The sequence below is a fragment of the Zootoca vivipara genome, chromosome 4 (assembly GCF_963506605.1).
Source record: "Zootoca vivipara chromosome 4, rZooViv1.1, whole genome shotgun sequence".
NCBI lineage: Eukaryota > Metazoa > Chordata > Lepidosauria > Squamata > Lacertidae > Zootoca > Zootoca vivipara.
Window position 1 is genome coordinate 29,626,891 of NC_083279.1, and position 13,581 is coordinate 29,640,471.

At 37.9% G+C, this 13,581-nt stretch overlaps 1 protein-coding gene across 2 annotated transcripts in view; it reads right to left on the minus strand.

The window, feature by feature from the left end:
* The window catches only part of TMEM131 (transmembrane protein 131), a 72,773-nt gene that overhangs the window by 22,777 nt on the left and 36,415 nt on the right, over positions 1 to 13,581 (minus strand). For both annotated transcript variants that reach the window (XM_035114636.2, XM_060273450.1), the window contains exons 9-19: positions 12,095 to 12,245; positions 11,947 to 12,003; positions 10,616 to 10,677; positions 6,379 to 6,487; positions 5,430 to 5,538; positions 4,066 to 4,219; positions 3,799 to 3,969; positions 2,721 to 2,831; positions 2,499 to 2,633; positions 1,800 to 1,904; positions 1,061 to 1,147 (exon numbers count right to left, since the gene is read on the minus strand). In XM_035114636.2, the coding sequence (XP_034970527.2) occupies positions 1,061 to 1,147; positions 1,800 to 1,904; positions 2,499 to 2,633; positions 2,721 to 2,831; positions 3,799 to 3,969; positions 4,066 to 4,219; positions 5,430 to 5,538; positions 6,379 to 6,487; positions 10,616 to 10,677; positions 11,947 to 12,003; positions 12,095 to 12,245 (1,251 nt within the window). The remainder of the gene's footprint in view (positions 1 to 1,060; positions 1,148 to 1,799; positions 1,905 to 2,498; positions 2,634 to 2,720; positions 2,832 to 3,798; positions 3,970 to 4,065; positions 4,220 to 5,429; positions 5,539 to 6,378; positions 6,488 to 10,615; positions 10,678 to 11,946; positions 12,004 to 12,094; positions 12,246 to 13,581) is intronic.

The window sequence follows — 13,581 nt, forward strand, 5'->3', positions numbered from 1 at the left end:
CCTCTTTTCTCATTTTTGTGTTTAAAAGGGAATTATAAAGATACCACAAATGCAACTGCAAGATTTAAAATGCCACTGTATAATATCCAGGAAAGGAAGGATTATAGAAAATAAGTAAAAGGGAAAGGACCCCTGGATGGTTAAGTCTAGTCAAAAGTGACTATGGAGTTCGTTGCTCATCTCACTTCAGGCCGAGGGAGCCAGTGTTCAGGCCAACAGCTTTCCAGGTCATGTGCCCAGCATGACTAAACTGCTTCTGACACAACAGAATACTGTGACGGAAGCCAGAGCACACAGAAACACAGTTCACCTTCCCGCCGCAGAAGTACCTATTTTTCTACTTGCACTGGTTTGCTTTTGAACTGCTAGGTTGGCAGAAGCTGGGACAGAGGAACGGGAGCTCACCCCATCCCACGGATCTGACCTTCTGATCAGCAAGCCCAAGAGGCTCAGTGGTTTAGACCACAGCGCCATCCGCTCCCACATAGGATAAGTATTCCATTTTGGAATGGGCAGCAACTTGGAAATAGCATATTATTTTTTAAAAGTGACTGCCCATAATCCTGCCACACAGATTTCCAACCCTCTAATAAAGATCTGGCAAAAGATATACTCCCAAGGTAACTGCTACATGGTATCCATTATTCTGAGAGGTAGTGCAAGGAGCAACTAAGGGCTTGATTTCTATGCTTCCCTGTGCTTAGGACTGTAGTGTATCAAAGCAGCAGCCAACTTCCTTTGGGAAAAAACACGTCTCATATTTCAGCAGCAGTTGTTCATGATTTCAGACATATGGATTGATGGAGTTAACATATGCTAGTTCTTACCACTAAGACTGATTCAATTACCCTATAGCAATGAGAAACAAAGGCTGGGGAAACATCCCAGGCTCTATGAAAAACAAGAGAATCTGAGGTTAAATTGCCTTCCTAGTGATGGAGTGTGAGAGAAACTCCTGTAGCATGGCTAAAATCATCAATCAAGTTTGTTCCCTTTTTCATAATGATGGTTAAATAGCAAGAAGAAACTGTTAGAAATTCTTCAAAATATATTATCTTACTGGAAAAGAAGGTGGAAGAAGAATGTGTTTTGGGGAGCACATCAATGAGCCTACAGCAATTACAGCCTTCACAGGAATGGTTAAAATCTGCAGAAAAAGAGAGAAAAAGAATAGTAGCTTAAACACAACATTTATTTAACTCTTATCAATAAGTTTTAGACTATGGGTTTCATCCAAAAAGGTTTCCCTCCACTGCATTAGCACAAAGCCATAACTGGATACAAGCCTACATTTCTGCTAGCATACTTGTGCGAAAATCTAAAACCTGTTTTTATAAGATGAGCACATAAGCCCAATGTGTTGAAGGTACCATTATGATTATACAAAAATCTCAACTGCTATCTTCTGAAAGTATCTGCAAGCCTATATGCTGAGAATCAGTAATTGGTTGACTGCATTCTATACATCTTTATTAATCTCAAAGTAGTTTTGGATCCTTCTATAGATATGGTATAGGAAATACAGGATGATCATCATTTAATTTTCATAAAGCAAGCATGATGGGCATACCAAATGAAGAACAATTAAAACAATCTTCTGAAATTCCTGAAAGGTTACACACCTAAACTGTCACATACACTAGCCGGTGCCAAATATACTGCCAGAGAGGAAACCAACCAATTCCAGTTGCCATCACAACAGCTAAAAGCCAGGTGTCGCCCCCACCCCCTTAATCCGTTTCTTTTCTACTGTATTTCCATGCACATTACTTTTAGGACCAAAATAAACGTAAGAGTACCTCATAATCAGTTGTGATTTGTATTGCCCCATCATGAATCCCTTCAAGTTCTTTTGGTAATAATCTTACTCTGAATACAGTGTATGAACCAGGCATCAATGTTACCTGTAGAACAGAATTATATAGTTGCTTCATTGCTTTAATCTCACATTCTTCCAACAGACAACAAAAAAACCCCGGTCACTGTAACAAAAATGCACACACAGTTATCTGAAAGGGCTTCATGTTGAAATACAAAGAATAATGTTTTGCCTACCACTTAAGTAAAACACTCTCCACTATTTATTTTCATCAGTTAATGTCTCACAGAGGCACCTCTCATTGTTCACTTTTTTCCTCCAGATGTGGATATGTGTGGGGTGTTTGTCTACATATCATGAAAATAGCTAGCACCATGTCTATATACAGACATAAGCAGTGCTTTTTTTCCTAAAAAAATGTTGAGGGGTACTCTAATTTTGACTCAAGAAAACCACCATTTTATAGCCCAGATCGGGAAAAATAAATACAGTAAATGGACAAAGGTACAAAGATTCACAAAATGTTTAGGAGTATACATCTCCCTGCGTTGCCCCCCCCCCCCAAGCACTAGACATAAGCAGATGTGGTGATCATCCCGCTTTTTACTTAGTGATAAAATTTGCATCTTTTGTCCATACGCCACACACAACTGTAATAAGTAAAATGTGTGTTACTTACCGAAGTTTGATCCAATGCATTGGCCTTTTCCAAGTCTGGAAGACTTGCAATTATTGTAGTTCTGTTGCCTTTTTCAGCAGCTAGGAGTTCTATGGTCAAACCATCACCTATCACATGCCAGCTTTTTATAGCCAACTTTAAAAGGGCACAATAGTTTTAGTACTAAATTAAACAGATATGCCATTTAAGTAAAACAAACAAACAAACAAAAATGTCTCTTACCTGAATTGGATTGCTGTTCATGATTGCAAACAGAATACTACTTGTTTCTGTGGCACTCAATATACCAAAATCTATTATCTGCTCTTCAGGTCTTGGGGGCAATACAAAATACTAGAAAAACAGAAGAGCATCAACTGCATTAGGGACAGGAAGCTCATATATCTGTTATTACAAGGGCTCAGAGGTACTGCCACCAGTTCTAACATGTCGGTTCCCCCCACCCCCATATTTTCGACAAGTAGTCCATAAGATCTGGGACTGAAGAATCTGTATTTGGCTTTCAGGTATACTATCTGCCGATCACAAAGAAAGTGCCACAATTGCTGGGAAACACATCTACCTTTCATTCATTCTATTAACCAACCAGATGCTGACCTACCGTGAGATAAGGCAAGGCACTATTAAAGGTGACTGAGTGAAAGACAAAACAGGTCTAACAAACTACTGAGTACAATCCACTGCTAATTCTCCTTTTCTGTAGAAATCCCGCTAAGATGGAAGAGTGATGCAAATGGCACAACAGCATGATTTTCTGAAGCTCCCTAGTCTTAAGGGGCCTATATAGCAGAGCATTTGAGTGGACTTTGCCCCATGTTAATTAGTGAAGGCAGCTGCCAATATGTTTTTGTTGGCAGTATGTGTAACTGAGAGCTAGAGAGTCAACCCATTAAAATATGAGTTCAGTTCCAAGTTCAGTCATTTTGAACAGGCCCCCACATACAGACATATTAATGTTTCTTTAAAAAAAGGAATGTAATTCCTATAAATTCAATTCAATCAAACAGCAAACCTACAAAAATAATATCTAACACATTAATATTACATCTTGCAGAACTGCCACATGGCAAAAGAACAGAATGGGTTCCATCCATAGGTCTATTCTAGCAGGCGTTAGACTTCTGAAATATAAACCAGCTACCAAATTTGCATTCAGTTTATGGTTCAAATTCAAGACTGCAGTTTGAATTTGGTTTCACTGCTGAGCACATGTTATCCAGAAACACAAAGAAACCACATCCAATGTATTTCACTTTAAAAATAGAAAAGATTTTTTTTTAAAAAAAACTGATATACTTACATCTAAAAATCCAGTGTATGCTCTTACAGGTAGATGAAATTTAGAAGCATTTGTAATGAGCAAAATATTGCTATCAATGTGAAGAGATGACAAGGAAGCCACAAAATAAAGGGTGAAAATATATCTGGATTCATTTGGTGGAATTAAAACTGGTTTGCTGAAGTTGTGTACCTAGTATAATGAATAAATATGATCCAGGTTAATAGTGAATCTAAATTATGTAACATTTAATAACAATGAAATAGTTCAGCGCGTAATTGGGCTTACTTTAAATATTCCTTTGATTTCATCTGGTAGCATTATATCATGAATGAGGACTGCAAAATTGAATGTGTTTGTTAAGTAGATTGGTCTTTCCACAGAGTCTGCCGGACTGTCACGAATATGAAATAATGTGGCTGCATGATCAAATCCTAAGTACCTATTCCAAAATATAAAAAAGCCAAAAAGTAGAGATTTGAACAATCCTCTATAAGAAAAATTCACTATAACCACCAGAAAATTGGTTAGGCACAGAGATGGGGAACCTGACTCTCCAGATGTTGTTGGACTCAAATTCCATCAGCTCTAGCAAGTATGACTAGAGCTGAAGAATGATCAAAGCTGTAGTCCAATATCATCTGGAGGGCCACAGGTTTTCCATCTGACAGCAGCAGTTTAAGATCTCTTTTTGGCTTGTTCACTCAACTTCATAATCATATAATGCCTGAAGGATTGCCAATTGGCAGGCCACAGACCCATTCCTGATTTTACTTATCAGCAAGCTTAAATTCACCCAAAGGACCCAGATTCATTCCCCATGCCCTATCATCATATCCTGCCCAAGCCAGGTGTGTAATTCAAAAACATAAAACTTAAAAATCAATACTGAGAAATATAATGGTCTGAAGAATTTATACACTTGTTCCATTTAGCAGCAAAGGAGTCTGAAACCAAATACATTACCAAGCAAATAAAGAGTTATAACCAGCACTTAAAATGTGGAAGAATTAGAATATACTAGCTTATAAATGTAGAAGTTAGAAACAGTAAAAAAGCAATTGCTCAAGCCTGTCCCTAACACTTGTAGGAATGGGCAAAATAAAGTTATCTGAGTGCAAGCCAGCACTATTCATGGCAATAGTCACATGCTTTGTTTAAAGAGGGCTGTGTGGTGGCCACTGCACACTGATTCTTTGGCTCCGATTCAGTTTGTAGCTCTTTATCCAGGACGGAATACACAAAAATTCAGTGCAGTGTCCACACAATAACACTGGCTTAAACCCAGTGTCCCTATCATAAGAAAGACTCATTTGGAAGCATATTTACAGTGGTACCCCTACTTACGAATTTAATGCGTTCCGAATGCACATTCGTAAGTCGAAAAAAATTGTAAGTCGAATCCCATAGGAATGCATTGGGAGAAAAAAATCGTAAGTCGAAGCAACCCTATCTAAAAATTCGTAAGTAGAAAAAAATCCTATCTAAACCGCATCCAAGATGGCGGACGAAGCTCCGTTCGTAAGTAGAGTTATTCGTAAGTAGAGGTACCACTGTATTTGCTACAGGAAGCCATGCAAGTGGTTAGTTACATGTGTACAGGAACGAGGTGTGAGTTAAATGTAAGACAACAGTATCCCATTCAATCTTACCCATCTAACACTTCTGCTTGATATGGAATTTCAAGTTTTGAGTAACTCTTCTCTTTTGCTTTAACTGTTATTTTTCCTGAAAACTGTGCAGGTCGTTTTGCTTTCGATGCTATATGGTACATACAAATAGATAAACAAAAACAAACAGTGTTACTATTATTTACACATACACAAAATTGACACATATTTATTTTAACTCTGATAGTAAAACTGTCACTGTTAGGGCTTTGATTTACTACCAAGTATCACAAACCATTTTGATCACATTTGTAACTAAGCTACTCCTGTAATATATTAGGGTGCAGTCACCGTTTAGCTCTAAACAGTGAGTATAATGCTGCTTGGTGAGCTCAAGTGGCTTCAAGGAGGGTGGGTGATACAGCAACATCCCTTCTTCAGCTGAGGTGTGGGGAAACCTATGAGCCTGCAAATGTTGCTTCCTGTTAATTCTAACCAAATACATGCTGGCCTAGGCTACTGGGAGTTGTCGTCCGATAACATCAGAAAGGCCACAGGTTCCCCTTTTTAGCAAAAAAGATGAAGATTTCAGTAGACAGTGTTCATTAAATGCTCTCCACTCTTGGTCTCTGTGTATATACCCTGAACAGTGTGATTAAACACATGGGATGGGATTCAGAGGAAAGCTCACAGAAGGCAGCTGGAGGAAGCAGACTTTCCCAGCCCCTCTTCTGCCCAGCAACATCCTGAAAAGTCTCTCCTTAGAGTTTGGGGGTGGGAGTTGTGGGGAAACAGTGGAAACCAGGAAGAAGCTTCTACAACTGCAGCAATATCACTGGCAGTAGTATGCAACTCGTTCTAAGCAGTAACAGCGTTCAAAAGAAAAGCAAGTGTGGAACCCAAACTAAGAAATATGTTCCAATACGCTGACAAAAAGTTTCCCATCCCATGAATGAGAAACATACAACTTCCAGAACAGACTTTTACTTACCGTCAAAGCTAATACTTGCAACTTTGGTATATTTACTTTCAGAAGCTCGAAGTGTAATTGGCTTGAAATGTACTGTAATAGCTTCATTCTGTGGTGTGGGTCTAACGCTCTGGAAAAGCATAAAAGAAGTGCTTACCAAACAACTACTGAAAAAGTCTGTATATAGCTGTTACCTTTTCTTTTAAAAGTTGAAAATCTGTTGACACTTATTCTAACAGTTATAAAAATGTGGATACATGTCATTAGAACAACACGAGTCAGGAATGTTTCCAAATATATATATATAATTTATAGCAGAAACAACTGTGAAACTCCAGCAGATTTACTAGGTTTGTTTCATTTTATTTCAACTCATGCCTGTCTCACTAGAAAAGGAGGCAATTAACTAGGTTGGGGGGTGTTTTTTGGCTAAAATGTATGTAGCCATCTAAAGAGAACTAGCCTTTCAGCGCAAGTGCACCAAAAGAATATCAGAGCCATCCATATGAGTTTTACTAATGAGAATGCACACATCAAAAATACCAGTACGCTTCCATCTTAAATTTTACAATAGTTATACTTGAGGTTGTTCTTGTGCTCGTATACATAGCACAATTGTTTAGAGACCCTCCACAAGGCAGAGCACTACACTCACATTATTTTAACTGTGTCTTCACTTCTAGTATCTCCACTTAAGAAAGCTAAACAGCTGAAGACACATGCTGGCAGCATTGCAGAGCAGCAGGGAATGCCAAAAACAAACCAACAAATTATTTAAGTGTCTTAAAGGCAGCCCTGTTTAGGGAACTTTTTAATGTTTGAAGTTTTATTGTGTTTTTAATATTCTGTTGGGAACTGCCTAGAGTGGCTGGGGAAACGACACGCTAATCAGTTATCTCCATAACCTGCTGGAATAACTCCTCCTCCAAAAACAAACAAACAAATGCATACACACAATCCTACAAGGGGACACAGTTGGGATCCTACCATGCCTGAAAATAGACTTTAAAAACATACTTTGAAGCAAGGGACAACCAAACAAGTTCAGCTTCCCAGGAAGAGGGATCAAGTGCAGCATGAAAGATAGCAAATTCCGGGAAGCAGTGGATCACACTACATCCCTATGAAATCACAAAGGCCACAAACCAGATAAAGTAGCTTTGGCCAGATCACACAATGTTGTAGGTATCTGCGATAAAGCTGTTGGAAAATAAGTTATCTGATGTGTTAATCAAAGTTACAGAAATTTAATCTGATGTGTTAATCAAAGTTACAGCAATGGCTCCAATTCTCAAACAAGATTAAGTAGTACCATGGAATGCCAAAGTTATTATCAGAGCTACAGCTCAAGAGAACCTGAATATCAGATGCTTAAATGTAAGAGCTTGTGGCTTCAGAGGATTGGTGGAGGCTCAAGACAAGTGTGTTATGGTTCATGGGGTGATGCCTGGCCTGATAACTAAATGCAATAGGCTTTGAACAGGCTCACAAGCGCAAAGGCTAAAACCTCCTGATGCAGCACGTTCCAGATAAAGAATAATGAGCTTCACACATTATTCTGCAAAAGAGACCAACATTTTGAGAGAAGTGCAAACTTCAGAGCTGCTAGAATATGAAGGCTAAAGATTAAGACTTTTAGGTCCAGAGGCTTTGAGGTGTGGAATCAATATCAAGCAGCACATCAAAAAGCTCAGCACAGATTTCCATTCAAGTTCCTAGGCCTTCAAGGTAACACCTTGTGACACAGAGGAAAGAACTCAGATAAGGATAAGAAAGATGAGAGAACATCAAGATAAGAATGTGTCAGAATAAAGTTGACAGATGACAACAACAACGAAGGACGCCCCCCCTTTCAGAAGATAATATAGAAAGATACAAAGAAGATACCTCATTCCAAGAAAGAGAGAGGATGAGCATGCAAAATTCATAATTATGGATGAATGTACAAGCCTTACAACCATAGAAGAGGGATTCTCATGTTTCAAGCAAGTTCAAACAAGTTTTGTAATTTACTGTTAATATGAAGTATGTCATATATACTAAACAGTGCAGCGTCAGGAAGGGAGAGGGCCTTTTGGAAGGAATACTGTCTGAATGCAATCAGCTATTAAGTATACAGTCTTTCACAACCATCTAAATGTATTTTTGTTGTTGTTCTAGTTGTCTGTTGTTAATGAAAAACTTTTAAAAGAAATGTTAGAACTAGTTAATACAGCAATACACACATTTTACTCAAACTTCCATATAAACTTTAATACAGAACTATCATATATTGTGTTACCAAACATAAATTTCAATTATAATGGAAGGATAATGGTTATATTTATGCAACTCAGCTGAATATTAAGCGCTGCTCACTATATGGTAAATACATGGTCTTCTGGCTCAGAACCAGCAATGCTATAAATACGTACATGATAATTTTACATTAATTTAATATTATTTTTAATATTATAAATTGCTTTTCTTTAAAAATTGTTCACAGTTTAACAGACTTCAATATAAAGAGTCAGTAAAGGTAACAATGTTTTATGACTATAGCAACTGGCAACAATACTCTTAAAGTGCCTCAAAAGAATTTAGTTCTATGAGTATCTAGCTTAAATTTCTGCTAAATATAGTCTTGGCCTTTTCCCATGACATTAGCATGAAGTTTGAAACCAGTTTCTGCCTTGCTTCCAAACTGTATCAGAACAAACTCCTAGAGGCATATATCCCTGTCCGCCCCCGCACCATGTTTACATGGAAATATGAGCAAATAGTTTAGCCTTTAAGATATGCTTGATGGTATCTGACACTTCCCTAACCCACTTAACATCTAAGATGGTAGCAGAAATCTGAGCAGGGTCAAAACACTGGGACTGTCTATTACGAGGTCATACAGTCAATATTTCTTCAGGCAAGAATGAGGGCAAAATATCAGAGAATGAGGTGTTAAAATAATATGATTCAGAAGCTTGACTATATAATCCACTGCTCAGTAGTTTAACACTTATCACCTTTGCTATAAGACGCAAAAGAAAATTTAAGTAAAATTATGTACATTACTTCTGCTGCATCAATGATTCCTGTTTTTAACATCGGTGACTCCGGATTTTTGCTCACTTACTGCAGGCAGCCTTTCTGTCATTAACCCAGTGGTGTAGTGTGCAATTTTGAAAAATCTAAGCTGACCATTCTGTATTTTTCTCTACACTCTGTAAGTCAGAGGGTGGGAAACAGGCCAGACCTATGAGTTCACAAAGGGTTCATTAAGGCCTGGAGCTCTTTGTAGAGATAGAACATCCTTACAGTATGTGAGGATATACACACAGGCCTCTTTTACTTTTTATAAGCCATTGTAGATTATTACCAAATATGAAACTAATGATGCCCCACATTTTGTGGGATATGCTTCTGTGCCTCTGAGTTTGAGCCCAGGAAAGCCATGGGCTATCTTTATAATGACAACAGCTCATTAAACCACTGGTGCTGCTAGCAAGTTAGAGAGGAAAAAGACTCCAGAGGAGTTAGTCTCTTATACAAACTAAAAAGAACAGAAATAGCCTCTGGTCTAAGAGATTATCCAGTAGTCATCATTTCCCCCCCTTTATACAGGAAGAGGTAAAACAAAGCTATGCTGCAAGAGATAGACATTTCAAAAACATGGAAACAAGCACAGTACTCTCTTATCTCCCATGCTGGACAAACTAGAACAGTGGTTGAGAAAGGGGATTTAGACAACAATGAGAGACATTGCTTGGTGACAAAAGCATTTCAGTACTGACAGAACACACCAGCTCAAGCACCTTAGCCCGAAACAGAATATTTGTGACTATCCAGATGCTTGAATTGTATTCCGGGTCTGGGACAGGCCTCTCTAGCTTTGGGTCTCAAAACTGCCTCCTTTACAGTGGTTAAGACTAATTTCTATTGCAAGGCAATATTAACCACTTTGACACTTAAAAGTAAAGCCTGAATAACAAGCAACTAAACAATCCCTTAAATATACCTCTGTAGTCTTAGTCTTTAGTAGAAAGTTGAAAGAATGCAAAGTGGGGGAGCTTTAGTTCCGTTTAACTATGCATTCGCAACATGTAGCATGGGAAGGATACATTGCTGAAAGCTGATAAGTGCATCAAATGAGGCATTTCGTTGAGTCCATTTGGAAAAAGGGACTAAACTAACAGAACTTGAGCTTTGATATCTAGTGGATTCATGTTATCTTTTACATCTAGAAAAATATATTGAGATGTGAAATTAAAGAAGTAATACTTACTGTTATTGGTACATCCTTTGTTCCTGAATTTAATAAGTGTAGATTTAAGATTTTTGGCAGATCTGTTGAAAGCCAATAAAAAAAAGGACTAAGGCTCGTTTGCACAAGAGGGAATTTATTTAAGTCAAGTCAGCTGTGTGACATTTATTCAAGTTATCCAATGCTGAAATTTTACTTACCGTATATTCCGGCGTATAAGACTGGGCATATAAGACGACCCCCAACTTTTCCAGTTAAAATATAGAGTTTGGGATATACTCGCCGTATAAGAAATACGACCCGGCGTATAAGATGACCCCCGACTTTTGAGAAGATTTTCCTGGGTTAAAAAGTAGTCTTATACACAGGAATATACAGTAATTCTTGCACTTCTCCATTCCCTTCTCCCCCAGACATAAGGAGAAGATATTTGATGCTTCTGCTTCTAATCTGCAGTAAACAATAGTCTGCCATTTTATCCAACTGTAGCAAACTGTGGTTAGTGTGCAAATTAATTTGTTCTCCAGTCAGGATCCAGGTATGGTGGCAAACTATCTTTTGGCAAACCATAGTTTGTCACACTGCAGCAAAGGGGCAAACTCACCATTTCTAAATCCTGATGTTCCAGACCAGCCTTCTCCAACCTGGTGCCTTCCGCATGCTTTAGAGTACAAGTTCCACCTGCCCTTTCCCAGTATGGTCAATGGTCAGAGATTATGGAATTGATGATTGAAACAGCTGAAGGGCAACAGGTTGGGGAAGACTGTTCCAAACTATGATTTGGAGACTTGTCAGAATACAGATGCACCTGTGTACAGTCATTTGGCAGGTGTATAAAGTGCGGTAAGAGTGATGTTATAAAAAGTACTATTTATAATTGCATTATTCAGTTATTTCATTTTACTTTTGATAATATTTCTAAAGCTAGATATCCTAGGCATTTAAATACAAATGAGGTGGATTCAGAAAGTTTCACTCATGCAGAGTTCTGCTAGAAGAAGAAATTGTTTTCACCAATTCCTCCTTTCCCCTGTAGTCCCCAAAGATCTGCTCTGGAGGGTTTGGGGACTCTATGAAACACTATGAAAAGTAGCCGCAGAGATAATGCCAAAAATCACCTTCCCGCACCCTGTCTTCAGGAGAATCCTGGATTTTTATTTTTATTTATTTATGTAAATGGAGGGATCCTTTCCATTAGCAGCAGGACCTGTCTGGATGCAACCCAATACATATGAAGGCCTACATGCAAAGGCTAAGGAACAAAACACATGAAACTGATATTACGCAGCCCTTGCAAAATGAGATGTGTCTACTCAATCTGAAATGGAGGTGTATTAAAATATAGGACTCACCTTGGGATCTTAAAGTACCAAAATCTAGCATTTCTGTCGATGAATAAATTCCTGGGGCTTTAAGATAGGACAAAAAACAAAGTGAGTTTCTTTCATTACTGCGGTAGGAAAATACATGAAGTTGATGAAACATTACATTTCTACAAACCTGTTGTGACTTCTACTTCTACTGGAAGAATAATAAACTCTGTGCTGTCTGAGGCATTTGTTTTTATTCGAATGAAGGCTGTGTAATTATCTGCTTCCCTTGAAGAGAAACTGGCTCTCATAACTCCTTTAGTTTCATAGGGGGGAATTTCCTATTGAAATAGACAATTGTGCGGAATATAAAAGTCAGTATAATAAAAAGGTCCACAATGCCAGCTATAATACAAGTGGAATATGGAATATACCGTACTGTTGGTGTTTTTAGGCAATGAATTAACTCAATAGTGAGATGGAAGCGTTAAACAGTTTCAAAAACAACCATCACATAAAAGGTTAAGAATCATCATGTGTAGATTATTCATGCTGACAAGTAACAGTTTGTTACACCTGCCTTTTCCAAAGTGTGTAAGACTAGTTCTGTTGTAAGAAACTAGTACAAGAAATATATTTGGTGATGCTACCAATATTTTAGAGAAACACTTAAAAGCCTATTTTGCATTAGTAGCACAAAAATGTGGAGATACTTCTGTCTGTGCCATCCAACCCCACCCACTCCCCACTCCTTCAACAGGTAAGCCATAATTTTCTTTCCTCCTGTGCACTCAAAATTACTGAAATAAATGAAAATGACCAACTTAAGTCCATTTTCAATGGGTCTACTCTCAGTAGGACTTAGTTGGAGACAAACCAAGGAGTCGTCAGCAACCATCTCAAATTGCATGCAGGCACACTAGTAATTTTATACAAAAATATAAACGGGAGGATTGTCCTGAAAAATCCTAGAAGAGAGTTTCCCTAGTATTTATATGCTACATAAAAGGTAGTTTTGTTAGATATTTAGTCAAAACTACAACTTTTGGAATATTCTGTGGCTAGAATATTAGCTAAAAACCACACACGTGTCTAAAATCATTGGTAAAAAGCACATGTGCTATCAAACTTAAGATGAAATGAAATTGAAAGTGGCTAACTCACTATAGGACACAATTGTTAGGTATTTGTATACAATATTTATTTTAAAATAAATTTTATTTGCTTTTGTGACAAAAACAAAACATGTAACATCATATACATATAAGTAACATATAATTTATAGCATTGGTTTTACTGTAGAGCATTTGTTCTTCTCTTGTTATGAATGGAATTTTCATTTTAAATTTGTTTCTGCCTTTCACCTTTTGCGTCACCCCCCCCAAAAAAAAGCAATTGTCCACATTTGCTGGTGTATACAATATTTACATTACTTTGAAAATTCATTACAAGTTTGTTCCCATTCTGCTTTGAACTTTCATACTTGTCACTGGACCCTGTTGATATTTGATGCTGCACAGTTATGGTTTACTCCCTTATCTTGAATTGTTGGGCCTCCTGGCCTCATTTCAAAACAACATCCACCCTCTTATCTGTATATGTGCGCGTGAGATTTCAGGATCAGCAGAGGAGAACACCATGCATCTGAGGAAGGGTGCTCTGGCCCACAACAAAAAT